This window comes from Mus caroli, chromosome 18 (assembly GCF_900094665.2).
Source record: "Mus caroli chromosome 18, CAROLI_EIJ_v1.1, whole genome shotgun sequence".
Classification (NCBI taxonomy): Eukaryota; Metazoa; Chordata; class Mammalia; order Rodentia; family Muridae; genus Mus; species Mus caroli.
The window spans coordinates 58,308,987-58,329,233 of record NC_034587.1 but is presented as its reverse complement, the minus strand read 5'-3'; the positions used below and the strand labels follow the sequence as shown (position 1 = coordinate 58,329,233).

At 44.1% G+C, this 20,247-nt stretch overlaps 1 protein-coding gene across 3 annotated transcripts in view; it reads left to right on the top strand.

Moving 5' to 3' along the window:
* Nucleotides 1-20,247, top strand: part of Arhgef37 (Rho guanine nucleotide exchange factor 37) — a 42,497-nt gene that overhangs the window by 2,585 nt on the left and 19,665 nt on the right. For all 3 annotated transcript variants that reach the window (XM_029472268.1, XM_029472267.1, XM_021150706.2), the window contains exons 2-4: nt 9,964-10,160; nt 11,305-11,428; nt 15,861-16,008. In XM_029472268.1, the coding sequence (XP_029328128.1) occupies nt 9,975-10,160; nt 11,305-11,428; nt 15,861-16,008 (458 nt within the window). In that variant the 5' untranslated portion in view covers nt 9,964-9,974. The remainder of the gene's footprint in view (nt 1-9,963; nt 10,161-11,304; nt 11,429-15,860; nt 16,009-20,247) is intronic.

Genomic DNA, 20,247 nt, shown 5'->3' with positions numbered 1-20,247 from the left:
AGAGAGAGAGAGAGAGAGAGAGAGAGAGAGAGAGGTATCTTGGCTCTTTTTTCACTTCTGTATCACTCTCTTAACTCATAGGAGTCTTTCTTCTTCTTCTTCTTCTTCTTCTTCTTCTTCTTCTTCTTCTTCTTCTTCTTCTTCAGGAAAGTGACTTTGGTACCTTTTTTTTTTTTAAAGATTTATTTATTTATATGTACACAGTGCTCTGCCTGCATATATGCTTACACACCATACCAGAAGAGGGTGCCAGATCTTATAAAGATGGTTGTAAGCCACCATGTGGTTGCTGGGAATTGAACTCAGGACCTCTGGAAGAGCAGTTAGTGCTCTTATCTGCTGAGCCATCTTTCCAATCCCAAGATGTATCTATTTTTAAAATTTTTATTTATTTAGTTTTATCTGTATGAATTTTTGCCTGTATGTGTATGCCTGTGCACCACGTGTGTGCTTAGTATCCAAGGAGTCAAGAAGAGATTATCGATCCCCTGGGACTGGAATTGTGAGCTGCCTTGTGGTTCTGGGAATCGAACCTGAGTCCTCTGGAAGAGCAACCAGTGTTCTTAACCACTTATCCATCTCTCCAGCCCCCTATGAAAGACGTCTCTCAAAGATAAGTCCAAGTTTTCATGTTCTAAAGATCATGGCATGCTGCTGCCATGATTCCAGTCAGGAATCTGTCATACTCTTTCAGGAAGAAAGTAGAGTGTGAACTTAGGTGGTCTTTCAGATAGGAAACACTGGAGCGATTAGTGGATATTGGTAAATGAACAGAACTCAGGTGGTGACACATGCCTTTAGCATTCAGTAGGCAGAGGCAGATAGGTGAATCTCTGAATTCCAGGACAACCTGGTCTACAGAGAGAATTCCAGGACATCCAACACTACACAGTGAGAGCCTGTCTTGGAAAACAAACAAACAAACAAACAAACAACAGATTTTTAAAATCTTTCACAATTTCACATGTGTATACAATGTATCTTGATCATATACACACCTAACTCCCCCTTCCACTTTCTTTAGACCCCCCACATTCCTTTTCTACCTTCATGTCTACCTATTTTTTCATAGTCCATGATATTCAGTTAGTTCTGTCTGCATGTGTATGGGTGTGGAAACATCCACGGGAGCATGTGCAACCACCCATTAGCCACACCCCTGGGGAAAAAACCCCACCCCTCTCCGGATAACAACTGTCAATAATTCTTCAGCGGAGGGCGGGGCCTCATGAGCCCCTCCCCTGCCCACGGGAATGTCGACCATCTTGATCTTCCGCAGGGAATCCACGGCTGCTGTGGGTCTGTCAATGCAACAGGCATATCAGGTCCAGAAGAAACATCTCAAAGCATTTCTCCCCCTCCTCCAGCTCTTAGACTCTTTCCACCCCTTCCTCTACCATGTTTCCTGATCCCTGTAAAGAAGATAAAACAGAGTGTGATATAGATGACCCATTTTAGGGCTCAACAGTCACTTAGCCACTTTGGCCCGCTGTAGAAACTCTTGCTGAGGTTGGGAGCAACATTAATGCGTGGGCGTGAACATAAATATTTAGGAGGCAGTTTGACAAGGTGTCCATTTAACAAAACAAATGCTTTTTGTAGGTTCCCCACTAGAGCTTATGACCTTCGTAGCCGCCAGCTCGGGCTTTTGACCAGGATGACAGTGACAGACATTAGTTCCTACGCGGCAGGCCTCAAATGTGCTCTGAACTCAGATGGCTATTCACTAACAGTCATGACACCGTTATTCCGGTGGGTGCATCTTGCTTGGCAATTTTTTTTTCCATGATGGCCTCTCAGTGCTGTATCCCCCCAGCCCATAACCACATCTTTCTTTCTTGTTTGTAAGGATGTCCTGAGAGAATCACAAGACCTTGCTGGGCCAGATTGCTGGGTTACATAGGCTACAGCATTCCTTTGAGCTACTGACGCAGTTAGTTGACTGCCAGAGAACGTGGATAGTCTGGCATGACCTGCTTTTTTTTTTTTTTTTTATTAGCCTGTGCTGACTCCCAGTGACCTGTTTCCTTCCAAGGACTAAAAAACCATCTGTCTTAATCAAGTGGCAGAAATCCAATTCAGAGTCCATAAGCCAAGGTGGAGGTAGAGAAGAAAACTGTATTAGCTCTTGTGAAAATAAAACCGGAACGGAATCAGTCTCCATTATGACTGGATTGAGTTACATCCTCAGGTCCCACTCTCCCTCCCAATCTCTCAGTTCTATTTTTGAGGAAGTAGCAGCAATTTCGGGTGATGGCTCATAGTTCTTATTGTCAATGATGACGATCAGCACTTCAGTCATGATGAACCCTTTTATGTCTCCGTTTACTTGAATTTGATTGATTGTAACAAAATCAGTTAGCAAGTATTCATAGATAACTTTCCATCTACCTGGTCAATGATAATACTAGCTGTTTTAGTCAGGGTTTTATTGCTGTGAACAGACACCATGACCAAGGCAACTCTTATAAAGGACAACATGCTATTGGGGCTGGCGTACAGATTTGGAAGTCAGTCCATTATTATCAAGGTGGGAACATGGCGGCATCCAGGCAGGCATGGTGCAGGAGGAGCTGAGAGTTCTACATCCTCATCTGAAGGCTGCTAGCAGAATCCTGACTTCCAGGCAGCTAGGATGAGGCTCTTACAGTCCTACAGTGACACACCTACTCCAAGGACACACCTCCTACAACAGGGCCACACCTTCTAATAGTGCCACTCCCCGGGGACAAGCATATACAAACCATCACACTAGCTTTCCAGTTTAACAACAACAACAACAACAAAAGATATTAAAAACCAGCTGAGAGCTTATGTTCTGGGCAGTCTGTTAGACATTCTCTTATCAAATCGTATAAGGATGGTTGGATAAACATGCAAGGAAGGTTGGTAAATTGATCGCAGAATCAGAATTTCAAACCAGCAGCTGGGCATGGTGGAGCATGCCTGTAGTCCTCATACTCTGGAGTCCTTTAGAAGAATTAAAGCTAAGTGTGGCCATGTGAGAGCTGGAGCTAGCCTGGGAAACACGAGACCCTGACCCTAAAGCCTATGAACAGGACGTGAAATCAGATTTTCTTGGCTCCAGGCCTGGGCTTTGATCATCATCGTTTTTACAGTTATTTTTAGACAGAGCAGAGCCATCAGATAGTATGTCTGTTTTATATCGTTTCTGAGTGTGAATATTTTTCCTCTTATTGAAAATAGATTTTTCCCCCTTACATGATGTATCTTGATTACAGTTTCCCCTGTGTCTACTCCTCCTAGTTCTTCCCCACATCCCTTCCCATCCGGATCCACCCGCTTCTTGTCTCTCATTAGAAAACAAACAGGCTTCAAAGGGATACTAATAAAATATTCTGGAATAAAATAAATATAATAGGAAAAAAGACATTAGAATAAAACAAAACAAACAAATAGAAGAAAAAGAGCCCAGGAGAAGGCACAAGAAAGTCTGCATACTCAGGAATCCCATGAAAAGACTAAGCTGGAAGCTATGTATAATGTAGGCACAAAGGACCTGTAGGGCTGTTGGCCCTCAATTGCTGGGCACTGAGCATGAATCTTAAGAGTATGGTTAGAAGTGGAACTTGAGAGATGGCCCAGCAGGTAAAGTCACTGGCTTCGCAAACCTCATGGCCTGAGTTTGATCTCCAGAACCCATTCAGAAAGCTAGAATGGCACTCATTCGTAATACCAGTAGGTAGAAGACAGGAGCATCTCTGGGCGCTCAAGGGTCAGCTAGCCTGCTGTACAAGGCCCAGCATCAAACAACAAAGAGACCCTACCTCAAACAAAATGGAAGGCCAGGACTGAAACCTGAAGTTGACCTCTGACCTCTCTACCTGAGCATGCCTGTATATGTAAGATATACACACACAGATACACTTGGTAATCAAGTAGGGGCAGGCTTACAAGGTGATTCATATACAAATTTCAATCTCAGACCCCTCTGAGCTTGAGAGCTGCAAGCTCTTTGTATAGGAATTTTTCTTCTGACTGCTACAGAGGTCTCATTAACCACACCCTTCAGCCAGGGTCCCCTCCAGGCCACTATTGTTTTTATAGGTGTTCCTCAGTAGGGTCTCTTACTATCACAGCTCCTGACCTTCACCTTGGATAGCCCTCCATGAACCATCTTTTCTTTTAAAATTTATTTATTTTATGTATGTAAATCTGCTGTCTTCACCAGAAGAGAGCATCGGATCCCATTACAGATGGTTGTGAGCCATCATGTGGTTGCTGGCAATTGAATTCAGGACCTCTGGAAGAGCAGTCAGTGCTCTTAACTGTAAGACCTCCGAAGCTGGGCCTCTGCTCAAGTCCTGGGATGAGCTGGCCAGCACCCCAATGACTCAAGAGAAAACTACACCTGATGCAAACTGCAAGAGGTTTTATTATCAGCTAGCTGAGGAAGAACTCTTTCTGCTATGCAGGGCAGGGGAGTTCGACCCCGAGTGGTGGTGACAGTAGGGGGCTTTTAACAGCTAGCTGAGGAATTGGGAGGAGTTGGGAGGAGAGTTCTTCTCTTCTGGGTGTCCTTGGTGAAATTTACAAGGCAGGAGTGGGGAGTGAGTTCTTTCTGAATTTTTATCTCCATGTCCTCGGCACAGGAAGGCAGGCATCTCCGGTTGTAAAGTATAGAAACAAAAAGGCTTTTTGCTGGCTATAGAGAACAAAGAGCTTCTTTTTGGCTGTATTTTTAGAGATCAGGGAAAACAAGCTTGGGGAACGTCCAGGGGCTTTACCTTCCAGGGAGAAACACTCTAAGTTGGGTCTCACATAATCACTGAGCCATCTCTCCAGCCCCCTTCTTAATTTTTCATTTACATGTGCTTATTTGTTTCACATATATGTGTGTAGGTGTCTACATGCCATGGTGCAGGTGTGAAGATCAGAAGACAGCTTTTAGAAGTCAGCTTTCCCTTTCCACCTTGCAGGTCTTGGAAATTGAACTCAGGTCATCAAGGCTTGCTGGCATGCTCCTTTATCCACTGAGCCACCTTGGCCTCCCTCCCTCTGCTTGTCTAGTGGCGGTATCTTGCTGTACAATACCCACGTCAGGAAATGGACACTAGCATACTACATGTATGCGGTTATTTCACAGCATTTTATCATATTATTACTTGATGGGTTGCGTAACCTCCACTTATACATACATGTATAGACGTTCCCACCACAACAAAATGCTCCTTCATGTTCATTTCTATAATGTAGTCCCATTCATTTGCCTTCTAGCCCTGTCCCTAGGCAGACAGCCACTGATCCGTCCTCTGCCTCTGTAATTTCATATGTCATTTGGTGGAATTACTGAGGACAGTTACTTTCTAGGTTTTTTTTAACACAGTCATTTTCTTGAGAGCCCAACCAAGCCAATGCTGTGTGTCAATAGTTTGTGTTCATTTCTGATTGTTCAGTGATACCGACGGGCCAGTCTGCTCAATCATTCAGCCGCTAAAGGGCACTCTGATTGTCTTCTATGAGTCGTCACATATAGAATTTTGTATGGACCTACATTTACTTCCTCTGGGTTAGAGGCCTAGCTGCTTAGGAAGGTGATATGTACATGCCTCATTGGAAAGAAACTGAAGAATTATTTTCCAGAGTACTGTACCCAAGAGGAGTTGGAGCCATAGGGGAGAGGCAGATGAAGGGTACTTGTAATGGAATGTTCTAAATCTTGACTCTATCAAGGTCAGCAGATGAGTAATTGAATCATATGTAGTTTTGCAACTGACCATGTGTGAAATTGCATCAAGGGCCCATGTAGCTTCTCTGTGTAATTTAGAAATTTTATTTATTTATTTATTTATTTATTTATTTATTTATTTATTTATTGTGTGCATGTATAGGTTTGAGGACACTTTCTAAGTGTTGGCTCCCTTTTACCATGTGTGTCCTAGGAATGGAATTCCTGTCCTTAGACTTGGTGACAAGTACCTTTACCCCTGAGCCACCTCACTGGCCCACTGCATATGAATTTGAGCTACAGATCCAGCCCATACATTATTATTATTGTTGTTGTTGTTATTTATTATTACTAATTTAAATAAAATTGGAAAAATCTCATTTTTCCAGTTAATTTTCAGTTGCTTCACAGTTATAAAAATGTCACTTGAGCTGAGAGGCTGGCTCAGTGGGTTAAAAAACATTTGTCTCCAGGCCTGACAACTTTCATGCTTTCCTCTTGGAAGGTTTGGTATTTGAATTTTCTGAAATTGCCAGTATATGAACGGGAGAAGAGCACCACAGGTATATTTGGTCATAATTCTAACCTGACTTGGAGGCCCGGGGCTGGGAAACTGTCTGACTTTGACAGATATATAGAGATAGGACTAGAAAGAAAGAAGCATGAGCCATTATGAATACACCGAATGGGGAGCCCCAGGAGGCCTGTCTGTTCAGGTACCAGCCCTTTCTGCACAATATTTATTCTTCCAGCAATGGGTCAAGATTCCTTTATCTCTTCTGCATAAAACTCATTTTATATCTATCTATATAGATATATACACACATATACACATATATATGTATATGTGTATATGTATATATATATTTGTTTGTTTGATTGGTTGATTGGTTTCTTAGTTTTCTAAGAGTTGTCTGTGTAAATGTTCCCAATTAAATACCATATTCTATATTAATTCAACAAATTGGGCAGTGATGGTGCACTTGGGAGGCAGAGGAAGGTGGATTTCTGAGTTTGAGGCCAGCCTGGTCTACAGAGTGAGTTTCAGGACAGCCAGGGCTACACAGAGAAACCCTGTCTCAAAAAAACCAAAAAAAAAAAAAAAAAAAAAAAAAAAAAAAAAAAAAAAGAATCTGTTCTCAAGGTATTCTCTAATCTTCTGACATTCTCTAGTCCTAATTGTTTTCCATTAGCATGAGGCCAGCTGTCAGTTCTAGTGTCCCCTCCCCTACCCCCCCAACCCCCCCACAGCGCCAGGATCCCATCGGTTCCTCTTCAGCCTGTTAATCACTGCTCTCCAATATCTTTCTTGATTTATTTCCCTGGTGGGCCGATCCTTTCCTCTGACTCACCATTTCACAAATGGAGCGTATTTCCTGGTAAGTTCCCAGTTGGCTAAGACTGGCCACAATCATTTCCATGTTCCCTCTACTGAGGGCACAGTGGCACCAGCCCACTCACCCCTGCTCTGATTTAGTTCCCTGGAGATTTCTCTTAGGGTTTTGTAAGCCCTGCTCTGGAGTTAAAGTTATATCCGTTCTGGCTTCTTTGAGTGTTTCATAGTAGAAAGATTTTCTTTTTTTTCAAGCCGTCTTGTCCATACCATGGCCTATTTATACAGTTTTAACATCTAGACACAACGAGTAGAGAGTACATGGGAGTTTCAGAGTTGAGAAGGGTGAGGACCAGGAATGGGCTTAGGGAAGAAGAATGCTACAGGTGGAGCCTGGGAGGGGTGCAGCAAGTGCAGAAGAAGCACAGGGCAGAGAGAGAGGCACCACCTTCTCTCTGGCTGGCTTCTGGCTGGGGGCAGTGAGGCTGAGCAGGAAGGAGCTATGATTCTGTGGGCAGCAGGGGATGAACGCCATGACTGCAGCTTGTTTCAGGGACTTTAAACTGGAAGCACATCCAGGATAAATGTGAATGGATGGCAGGGTTGGAGGGAGGTCTCAGTTCAGAAAGATGGTCCTGGAACCTTAGAAAAATCACCTGGCAAAGCTGGGCATGGTGGTGCTTACGTTTGATTCCAGCACTCAGGAGGCAGAGGCAGTGGATCTCTGAGTTCAAGGCCAGCCTGGTCTATATGGTGAGTTCCAGGACAGCCAGAGCTGTACAGAGAGACCCTGTCTCGAAAAACCAAAAGGAGAAAAAGAAGAAAGAAAAATCACTTGGTCATAGGCTCTAGGTCAAGATTGAGGTCTAGAGCCAGGAACCATGGGGGAGAAAAGGAAAGAGGACTTAGCCGAGCCAAATGAAGAAATCTGGGTCAACGACTGTGCTACCCCTGGGTATTCACCAACAAAACTCCAAGTCAGCACCTCCAGAGCCACACGCACAGCAGAGCACTTTTCAGAATACTTAAGCTATGGAAATAACCTGGGTGGCCTCCAGCCAGGGAGTGGCCAGGCTTTAATACAAACAGTAGGATTTCTTTTTAGCCATGAGGAAGAATGGAGCTATGTTATCTATAGGAAAACAGATGTACCAGGGACTGTCATGGTAAGTATGTCACAGGAAGACACTATCACAGGTCGTCACTCACTTGTGGACTTAGGTTTCCTATAGGTGCAATGGGGTTGGCATGAAAGGGAAGGGCTGCTGTTTATGGGGAGGAAGTGTTATTAGAATACATGTATATATATATATATATCTACATGGGCATGGCCTCATGAACCCAGCATAAAATATTTTTTATAAAAGATGTATGTATGTATGTATGTATGTATGTATGTATGTATGTATATATGTATGTATGTATGTATATGGTTCAGACACACCAGAAAAGGGCATCAGACCACATTACAGATGGTTATGAGGTTCCATGTGGTTGCTGGGATTTGAACTCAAGGAGCTCTGGAAGAGCAGCCAGTGCTCTTAACTGCTGAGCCATCTCGCCAGCCTCCCAGCATAAAGTATTTTTAAAACGAATGAGTGAGGGCCTGGATGACTCTGGGTCAAACTTTGGGAAAAAAAAATTAAAAGCGATTTTAGGAAAGTACATTGAGTCCTGGGAAATAAATTTCTTTTTTATAATCACTTTTTATTGATTATTTGAGAATCTCACTTCATGCACCCCAATCATGCTTACCTCCCAGTTTTTCTTATGTCCACAACACCCTCCCCCCCCCCAAAAAAAAAAAAAGAAGAGGAAAAAAAAAAGAAAGAAAAAACCAAGTCCATTTTGTGCTGTCTGTATACTCTTTGGAGCATGCTCACATTTCTAGTGGCCGGCCCTCTGTCCCCAAGGGAGGAGGGTTCTTTCTTTCTTCTCCACCTGCATTCTCTCCAGAAGCTATCAACTTAGGAAAGCCTTGTGGTGGCTGGAGAGGGGGCAGGGACAGCTCTCCCGCACGCACTGACATTATCGTGGCTTCAGATGTCTGCTCAGACAATGGACATCCGCATGGACTTCGGTGGTAACACAGGCCACAGGCATCAACACGACCCTTGGCCATAGGACCACCAACCCACTCATGGCCCTCAATGGCTGCAGAGACCACGGGCCTCAAACATGGCCTCAGGTGGCTACACATGCCACTCACATCAGGATCCCCCTCCAATCCATCTCCCAGGCAGCAAAGCCTAAAGACATTACCAAGGCATCAGGTAGTGGCAGAGATGCACGCGTATGTCCACATGAATCTCACAGGGCTTCATCCTGCCCAGGGCAGCCGCAGCATGGACCGCCTACACCAACCTGGCCTTCTGTGGTATTGAGGACCTTGGTGGTCCTTCGAGGGGATCCGATCCAGAAAGTGAACTTTTCCTCATTCTGGGCCTCCAACATGGCCCAGAGCTAGAAGAGTCCTACGGCTGGAAAGCAGGTCCGGGGACTAAGTCTGTATCTGCTTCAGCACCAGGCTGTTGTATACCATCCTGCCAACCCTACTGGGCAATGGCAGCGTGTCGGCCTCGGCACTCTCTCTTACCTGCCTCTGCCAATCACATCTCCCGTCCTGCCTCTCTCCATGGCGCATGTCCACATCTTTATCGTTGTAGTGGCGCCAGCCAACCAGCGCCTCAAGGCAGAGGCAACCCTTTGGAAATGAATTTCCCATATCAGAAACAACCTGAGCTGTTGTTTGACCTCTCGTATTGTTCAGACACCACCCGCAAAAGCCAACGGTTCACTGACTGTTTAATAAACAGTTGACTCTGTAGCTGATGATGTTTTAGGCCACTTGATAAGTAGGCTTCAAGTTAGGGGCAACATTTCCCAGGAGATGAAATGAGAGGTCTACCTTACAATTGGATTGAGATTTTTTTTTTTCCAGAATCTGTGGACATGGCTGACTCTGGAGCAGATGAGGCCTCTTCCAAGCCAGAGAGTCCTGAGCAGGAAGACCAGGGCTCTGAGGACAGATCGCTGCTCCATCAGAGGCTAGCCATCAGAGAGCTCATTGACACAGAAGTCTCCTACTTGCACACGCTCCGACTCTGTGCCTCTGACATCAGAAGCCACCTACAGCAGGTACTCATGTGCCCCACAACCTATCTTCATAGCAGCAGGAGTGGGCTGCCTCTAAGACCTGTCATCATAGATATAAGCTGCCAGTCTTTATTGACTGGCCATGTAGCTTTCAGCAAGGCCTTGAATGACTTGGGTGTGTCCAACTTGCAGCCTCTTAGCCAGAGAGGCCGAGGATAGCTATGAACTTAGCCCGACATAAAATAGTAAACTTACTTAAAGTATTATGAAAATATCATTGTTGTCTTCTTTTGTAACTCAATTTTGCAAGGTTAGTTTTTGAAGATATATTTATTTATTTTTAATTAAAATCTATCTATCTATCTATCTATCTATCTATCTATCTATCTATCTATCTATCTATCTTTCTGCATTGGTGTTTTGTATGCATGTATATCTATGTGAGGATGTTGGATCCCCTGGACCTGGACTTACAGAGTTGTGAGCTGCCTTGTGGATTCTGGGAATTGAACTCAGATCCTTTGGAAGAGCAGTCAGTGCTCTTAACCACGGAGCCATCTCTCCAGCCTGTTGAAGATTTATTTTTATGTGTATGAGTGTTTGATGGCATATGCTTAGATAACTGTGTGTGCGCCTGAGGAAGCCAGGGAGGATGTGAGATTCCCAGGAGCCAGAGTTACAGATGGTTGTGCGCTACCGTGGTGGGTGCTGGGAACCTAGGTCTTCTGCAAGAGCAGCAAGTGCTGAATGAAACAAGCTATTGGACAGACAAGGAAGGAGCTGGAGCAGGCTGAAAAGCCTTCAGGTCCACCTCTGTTAGTCTACTCCCAGCAAGGCTTACCTCCTAAAGGTCCCGGAGCCTTTCCAAATAATGCTACCAGCTGGGGAAGCAATATTTAAATACAAGAGCCTATGGGAAACATCATATTCAAATCATAACACTGACCCCTTGCCCCAAACTAGCCCCCAACCCCAGTCTTAAGCATTCCTTCCATGCTGGACACACCGAACTTGATGTCTCTTAATGTGGGGATCTAACTTACAATATTCTCAAATCTTCCACAATATTGCATTGGGCAGCCAGTCTTCCCCAAGAGCGATATGGCCCCAGATAGCATGAGTGCCCAGGTCTGTTCCCGAGAGTCCCCTACCAGACCCCCACTCTCTTCATTTTTGTTGCTTCCAGCTGCCACCAGGCGATCTGGACATCCTGTTCTCCAACATCGATGACATCATCCAAGTGAGCAGCAGGTTCCTTCGAGGGCTGCAGGAGACAGCCTGCAGGGAAGAGGAGCAAGCGCACCTGATTGGTAAGCAAAGGACCCAGGTGCTCACCAGCTTGCTTGGCTTGCTTGCCCTCGGCTCTGTCCACGCAGCCTGTGCTTACTGCAGAACTGGCTCCCGAGCTCCAGGGAAAATCAGCGAGGGGGAAGTCTGGGCATGTCAGAGGGGGCAGGGCACTCATCTAGTGTCTGATTCCTGTGGCCCCACTCACGGCTTCCTCGAGGTGAAGCTTTTAGCACGTGTACCTGGGAGGAGATGCTGAAACCACGGTTCTTCCCAGTTTAGACTCAACACGATACTGATTTATTTTTGTCTTTTATATGTATGAATGTTTTGCCTGCATGCATGTCTCTGGACCACGAGAGTGCCTCGAGCCTGCAGCACATGCCCAGAAAGGGGCATTGAATCACTGAATCTCCTGGAACTAGAGTTACAGATGGTTGGGAGCTGTCATGTGGGTGTTGGGATTTGAACCCAGTTCTCCTGAAGAGTAGTAAGTGCTCTTAACTGCTGAGCCATCTCTCCAGGTTCTATTTTTTATTTTTAATTAGTAGATTTTATTTTTTTTAGAGCATTGTTAGGTTTATAGAAAACTGACCGTGGTACCAAGCGTCTGAATGATCTCAAACCTTGTTTTTAATGCAGCAGTCTTCTTTGTCTCTTACCCCTACGGTGCTACCCCAGTTCATTTACTCTTCCCACCTTCTCCCTATAAGTAACCGGATTCCTATTAGAAGACACAGAACACTTTAGGAAACGAGCCTGTTTCATCTTCTCCACTTGTTCTAGCTTTACGGTACCTGCTCTCGAAATTAAGCTGACATGAGACCCCAGCTCAAACCCCTCCCTCCGCTCCCTGCCACCACTGGATTCCAAACTGAGCTCCTGGCTGCACCCCACTTACACTGATGCCCCCGGCAACTTGGCTTTAGTATCCCATGTGTTTCCGCCCCATGTGCCTGGCTCACTTTGTTCCTAGACACACCAAGGTCTGTGGCTGTCCTCAGGCCAGGGTTACCTGACTCTGGGCCTTGCTATTGTCATCCACAAGCTTGGGAGTCACCCCTCCCCTGGGCTTTCTGGGGCTGGCTACCTTCCTCAAAAAGACACCCCACCCCCCCACCCACACTTAGTCTTTGATGTTGATTTGGCTTTACTTTAACATAGTCATCCCTTGGTATCTACAAGGGCAGGTTTCCCCTCACCGATGCTCAAGCAGACCCCTTGTGTAAAGTGGCACAGTATTAGCATACACCCCCTGAAGCTCCCCTGGACACTTGGAAACCATGCTCGAGGGTTTCTGACAGCACTGGTCAGGGGTTGTGGAGAAGGTTGTGGATGGAGGCAGCAAGAAAAGGTCTCACATGTTCACAACAGACACTGTTTTCTTTTATAAAAAGTGTTTGATACAATTTAACTGTAGGACATAAGAATGATTTTTTTTTTTTTAAAAAATGATGAAAACAGCATTTTAAATAGAAGTTGCATGGGGAGTTCTAATATCCCATTAATGTGTGAGGATGTTCAACCTGCTGATTAAGGGAAATGAATGGAAACTACAACAGGAACAAAGCAATGTTTTTTGTTTTTTGTTTTTTTTTTAAAGATTCATTTATTTTATGTATATGAGTACACTGTAGCTATCTTCAGACATATCAGAAGAGGGCATCAGATCCCATTATAGTTGGTTGTGAGCCACCACGTGGTTGCTGGGAATTCAACTCAGGACCACTGGAAGAGCAGTCAATGCTCTTAACTACTGAGCCATCTCACCAGCCCCACGTCTTTTGTTTTTGTTTGTTTTGTTTTGTTGTTTTTTGTTTTGTTATTTTTTTTTTTTTTTTGTTTTTTCGAGACAGGGTTTCTCTGTGTAGCCCTGGCTGTCCTGGAACTCACTCTGTAGATCAGGCTGGCCTCGAACTCAGAAATTCGCCCGCCTTTGCCTCCTGAGTGCTGGGATTAAAGGCATGCGCCACCACACCCCGCTTGTTTTTGTTTTTGTTTTTTTTGAGACATGGTTCTCTGTGTAGCTCTGGCTGTCCTAGAACTCACTCTGTAGACAAAGCTGTCCTTGAATTTGGAGATCTGCCTGTCTCTGCCTCTCAAGTGCTGGGATTAAAGGCATGTGCCACCACTGCCTGCTGCAAGGAAATTATTAAGATGGATGCTTCAAAATCCAGAAAAATTTGAGGTAGAAAATTTCACACCTAACCTTGTATGGTGGATCACAGTTAAAAGACAGGTGCACCAGAAATAGGACAGAAAAATAAAATAGGGCAGAACTGGGCAAGAACTGTGTTGGAAATATATATATATTTTTTATTATATATATTATATATAATATTTTAATATATATATTACTAATATTCATATGTTATCTTGGACCCCAGCCCCAAGAGATTTCATTATATATATATATATATATATATATATATATATATATATATATATACAAATATCCCCAATCTTGAAAAATCCAACACCGGAAGCGGTGCTGGTCTCAGGCAGTTTGCACAGGTAATTTCAACTGGTCTGTATAGGCTATTGGCCTGCTGTCTATACAGGGCTTCTTAAACTACACTCAAACTGCACACATAGGTTATCAGCCTGTTTTATGATTCTACACAAGGATCCAGCTCCACTCACAACTTTTTTTTACCTAAGAAAATTTTACACAATTCAGGGGTGGAGTATATTGCTATCTAATATATATATATATAAGCCAGATGGTGATGATGCACATCTTTAATCCCAGCACTCAGGAGGCAAAGGCAGGCAGATCTCTGAGTTTGAGGTCAGCTTGATCTACAGCCCTGGTCTTCCAGAACAGCTAGGGCTATTCAAAGAAACTCTGTCTCAAAACAATAGCAAAAACAAAAAAGCAAAAAACAAAAACAGAAAACCGTGAGCATTTACTGACAATCACAAATAATTTTAAGACATGTCTTCTATATTCATAGTTTTGCCACTTATTAAGGTTGAAGGCAGCAGGAATTTGTATCACACAAGTTTAATTTCAGTATTCAGGAGGCAAAGGCCGGCTTGGTCTACAAAGCAAGTAGTGAGACACTGTCTCAAATACAACAACAATAACAATTATGAAAACAAATTTCCATACTAGTGAGATATATGTGTTTATTTTTAACCTAAAGAATTAAGTCTTGGTTGAATATCAGATACTTTACAACATAAAACATCCTCAGGTTTTTTTTTTTATTTTTCTGAGTTGATCAATATTTTGATTTGACCATTATCGATGTTGAGAATTCCACTTGGTCTGAATCTGTAGTACAATGACAGAAGTGTAGGGGGTCTTTTTCCTTAAAAAAAAAAATTAAGGAAAGTACTGTTCTAATTCCAAGCCAAAATTTGACCACTTTTAAAAAACTGAAACTCCAGTCAAGCAGTAAATTTTATTTTTATTTATGTATGTGTGTGTATCTGTGTGTCTATGTCATATGTGTTAATGTATCTCTAGAGGCCAGAAGAGAGCTTTGGAGTCTCTGGAGCTGGAGTTACAGGTGGTTGTGAGCCACCTAGTGTGGTTGCTGGGACCTAAGCACAGGTCCTCTGACAGAATGGCAAATTATTTCTATGAACCACTAAGCCGTTTCTCCAACCCTCTCAAGCAGAAAATACTAAAATCGGGCATTCTATCACAAAGTGATCCAAAGATACACTAACTTGCTACATATGGAGTGACAGTAGAAAAATATTAAACGTCTCGTTTTCCACAACTAAACCAGTCTGTTTCTGTAAGAGCAGAAAACCTTGTATATACAGAGAAGATGCTGCGACTCCTTTCATATCATCTGGGGGGTCTCAGGTCTGAGAGGTATTGCAGGCAGTGTTCACTGGGGTTGTGTAGCATGAGGTTACCTGCAGAACAAAGTGCAGATGTTTCATGTGTTCAAAACCAAGGCTGCAGAGGAAGTTCCGTGAGCCCGCACAGGTGGGCGTGGACAGAAACACCTCAGGTTCATATTCAGTTTGCTTTAGAAGTGATCTCCGGTTACTCTGGGTTTGGAAAGTTTTTACTCTTGCCAAACTTTCCCAGACCCCACATTTAGGTCTGCAGCCAGCCCTACCTGGGGTTATGACCTACAGTTTAAGAACCTGGACCCCCAGGGCTAGAGAATTGATGGGTTAAGAACACTGACTGCTCTTCCAGAGATCCTGAGTTCAAATCCCAGCAACAACATGGTGGTTCACAACCACCTGTAATGGGATCTGATGCCCTCTACTGGTGTGTCTGAAGACAACTATAGTGTACTCATATAAATAACATAAATAAATAAATCTTAAAGAAAAAAGATATTTAAGAACCTGGACCGTACAGCATTTTGTTACCCACTCAGCAACGTCATGAAATGGCTGGAAAATAGAAACAGACCTCCGCAGAGCAAACTCTACCTCCCACCTTGTAACTGATAACCCTTGTTGCTTGCTGGCCGTCAGGTAACTTATTCTTGGAATTCCAAGAGGAGTTTGAACAAGTCTATAAAGTCTACTGTGCCAACTATGACCAGGCCCTGCTGCTGCTCAAGGCGTACCAGAAGGAGCCAGAACTGCAGAAGGAGATCCAGGGCATCATCGAAGCTGCCATGTGAGTACCATGTCTGGTGACAGTTCAAGTCTTGATCCTGCTGGGGTCTGCCCAGGCTGCTTGGGGCCTGTGTCAGCAGCCAGGCCTCTCTCTCAGTCAGGAAGGCCTTGCTGCCAGTCAATGTTCAAGTCTCAGTGGTCTCAAGCAAGGCTCCAAGCTTCCTTATGTTCCTGTGTTTCCTGTCAGTTTGGATTTCTATGGATAGCTCTTTTGCATGTACAAGTAGTTACAAATATACAATCTTATTTCCTGCCTTCCTCCCTCCCTTCCTCCTTCCCTCTTTCTCTCCATTCCTCCCTCTCTCCTTCCCTCCTTCCCTCTCTCCCTCTTTCCCTCCTTCCTTCCCTCCCTCCCTCCTTCCTTCCTTCTGCTTGTGGACGTTGTACATCGTGGTGCGCACTAGGCTCCGCACCACGATGTACAACGTCCACAAGCAGCCTTCCTTCCTTCCTTCCTTCCTTCCTTCCTTCCTTCCTTCCTTCCTTCCTTCCTTCCTTCCTTCCTTTTTCTTTGTTGTTTTTCCAGACAAGATTTTTCTGTGTAGTGCTGGCTTTCCTGGAACTCAGTTTGTGGATCAAGGTGGCCTCAAACCTGCTTGCCTCTTCTCCAAACTGCTCTACCACTCCCAGAACACATATCGTTTTTTTTTTTTTTTTTTTTTTTTTTGGTTTTTTGTTTTAAACTACTACTTCTACTTCTCTATCTCTACCCACAATAGGGTTTCTTTGTAGCCCTGGCTGTCTTGGAACTCTCTCGATAGACCAGGCTGTCCTTGGAATTCACAGAGATCCTCTGCCTGCCTCTGCTTCCCTAACCTGAGTTCTGGAATTAAAGACATGCACCAGCATGCCTGGCTAAACTTCTAACCAGAAGCCAGTTACATTTATCTCTTTCTTGGAGGTGCTTCCACTTAAATACACGTCATTCCTCATCTTTTGTATTCAAGAACACATGTGGTCATGGTCACTGGTGCTATGACATTATCTCCCTGGAACCCTCTGCGTGATACAGTTAGAACCCTCACTTAGTAATTGTGACCAGAGGTTCCTCTGCTCTGGCCCAGCCCGATGAGGAAGCTATTGGATCACATTCTAGGGCACGTGGGGGAAAGGAACTCCTTTAGGGGCTGAGGTTTCTGGGTGGGGAAAGGCACCTGTGAGGGCAGACATCAAATGATACAGGACAATATCATCTGTAATGGTGGCAAGATGGAAGGAAATTCCCAAAATCAGAGAAATAAAGTCAGTCATTGACATTAAAACTGTGCAATAGATAGCCTCAAATGTCAGAACTTCAGAGACCAAAGAGATACATAAAGATAGGACTATAAAATAATGCTTAGGAAAAATAAATTCACATGCACACGCTTGTTCCAGGTGGTCATGCCAGCTTGCTTGACCCGTGTCGCTGTGGGTGGACATTCAGTTTGTTTTCATTCTCTCAGTATTATGGGCGGGGCATTTTTTTCAGGATTTGCGGTCATCTTACTCTGCTGCAAGGCATATTTTTCAGAAGTGGGGTATAACTAAAACCTCCCTGTAAAGACGTGCCCATTTATATTCCTGTCAACAGCACACGCTTGTCTCCCACATCCTTGCCAGTGCAGCATGTCACCAAACCTTAGGAGGCTTGCCCTGGGTTAGGTCAGGAGGTGCTCTCCGGCTGGCTTTATTTTGCCTCTATCTTACAACAAGTTGGCCATCTCTTTGGACATTGAAGAGTCCTTTGTGGATATTTTCTTGTGACACATTCTGTTTCTATATTAAAGAGATTGTGTGTGTGTGTGTGTGTAAAAACAGATTTCTCTTATTGTTTGGGTCATTTATTCATTATTGGTTCACATTTTACTATTTCCCTTCTATCAAAAATTTATATATTTCTTTTTTTTACATTTCTTGACAATTTCATCCATGAGTGCTGTATTTATATCATTTCACCCCACCCAACCTTCCTCTGCCTCCAACTCCTTCTGGGTCCCATTCAGCTCCCTCTCAAGCTCAAGCTTCTTCTTCTTTAATTATTACTGTTGCACATGTATGTATATATGTAACACACACATATATATGTATGCACACACATACATATATACATATCCTGCTGAATATATTTAGTGTTGATCATATGTATATGAGCTGAGATCATAAATATAGACAAGGGCTGACCACGTGGGATTAGATAACCTAGCAAGAGAATCACACTTGCAGAAGTCAGATTCTTCCTCTCTCGGTAGCCATTAGTTACCTGTGACTCTTCATCCAGAGGGTAGCTGTTTTTTGTTTTTCGTGTTTTTGGTTTTTAGTTTTGGTTTGTTTGTTTAAGAAGCCAAGGCAGGAGAATTGCTATGAGTTCAAGGCTCACCTGGGCTACATGGCAAGCTCATATCTCACAATTCCAAAACTTGGCTGGATGGAATACTGTACACTTTTAATCCCAGGACTCAGGATTCAGAGGCAGGAGGATCTCTGTGAACTTGAGACTGGCTTGCTGTGCATAGCGAGTTCCAGGCCAGCCAGGCTTACATAGCAAGATCCTGCTCGTAAGCAAAATCCTCCAAAGCCTACAACAGTGAAAACCCAGAGCCAACAAGAAGCCCCAAATACAACTTAAGAAGCTTGCCAAGAGGGGATTGACGGCCAGGCTTGAGAAATCAGGGTGGCGGAGGCAGGACAGGGAAGCCATCATTACCTCACACAGGCGCTTCTTTATGCCCTAGAGAAAGCGCTGAGCAGGCAGGCGAGTGCACGCGGCGTGATGTGAAGCCGGGCCAGCCTTTCTCATCTGCCTCGCCTTCCTCTCAGTCTTCCATCTCCTTCCATCCGAGTCTCCTTTTCACTCATATCTGAGATCCTCTCCTCAAAAAAAAAAAAAAATGTCTCATAGGTCTCAAAAACATAGGCTTTTGTAGGGCTATTTATTAGATGTGAGGCAGACTACAAAAACCAGGAAAGCTAGAGCCCAATGTGGGACAAAAGGGAGCAGTGGAGACTGTGGTAAAAGGGAGATGGCAGACCCTGTTTAGAGCATAGAATGGCTTTAGGAGAGTGTTGCTGTCAGTAGCTTTTGCTAGGTAATAAACAACCTAAAACAGTTCCTTAAAACAACATTTACTGGGCTGGCAGGGTGGTTCAGTGGGCAAAGGCACTTGACTGCTGCCACCAAACCTGACCACCTAAGTTCACTTCCCAGAACATGGTGGAAGTAGACAACAGTCTCCCACAACTTGTCTTCTGGCCACATACATGTGCTGTGGCCCACCTGTGTCCACATACATACACTCAAATAAATGTGCAAATATTAAAAAAATAAGATTTTTCAGAGAAGCAGAAACTTAGGTGGGATGCCTACCATGGGTTCTGTTCCTGCCCTCCCCCCACCCCCAGCCTCCCAGCCATGCTAGAAGCAATAACTAGTTGGCAACGAGGTTTCTGCTTGTTCTGTATGTGCAGCTCCGGAGCCAGGCCCACATGGTGGCAGATTGGGTTCAGCCCCTTCCTATGAGAGCCATTTCACATCTCAAAACCAATTTCCTTATGGGTCTGATGGGAGTCCTAACAGGGCTTGGTGGAGCGTAGACACACGACACAAGGGACGCTAAATAAGTCCCAGCTATTCTTGTCATCTCAGCCAGACAGGAATCGTGTCGCTCTGCAGTTCTCGGTCCTGTCCGTTGCAATGTCTCCTTTTATACCAAGTATTAAATGTGTTTATTATCCTGAAATAAACCCTGGAAAACGGAGCCTGCCTATAAACGAACTGGGAGAAGTCAGTGTGATGCTAACTCTAATATGAAGGAGAAAGGACGGGGAAGCATTTTCTAGCAATGTGGCTTTCAATGTACGCTTGGGTACCAGCACTCCAGAAGCTGCGAGGAAGCACTCTAAAATTAGCTTGCCTCTCTACGTAAGAAGTAAGTTTGGAGGTCAGGAAAGAAAATCCTGAAGCTGCTCTGTTTAAGAAGTACAAGACGCTTTGCAGTTTCATGAAGTCCCATTCATCAATTCTTGATCTTAGATCATGAGCCATTAGAAATTTTGCCCTATGCCAATGAGTTCCAGGCTCTTTCCCACTTTATCCTCTATTAGAGTCAGTGTATCTGGTTTTATGTTGAGGTCCTTGATCCACTTAGACTTGAGCTTTGTACAAGGTGACAAATATGGGTCTATTTTCATTCTTCTACATACAGACAGCCAGTTAGACCAGCACCATTTATTGAAGATGCTTTTTTTTTTTTTTTTTTTT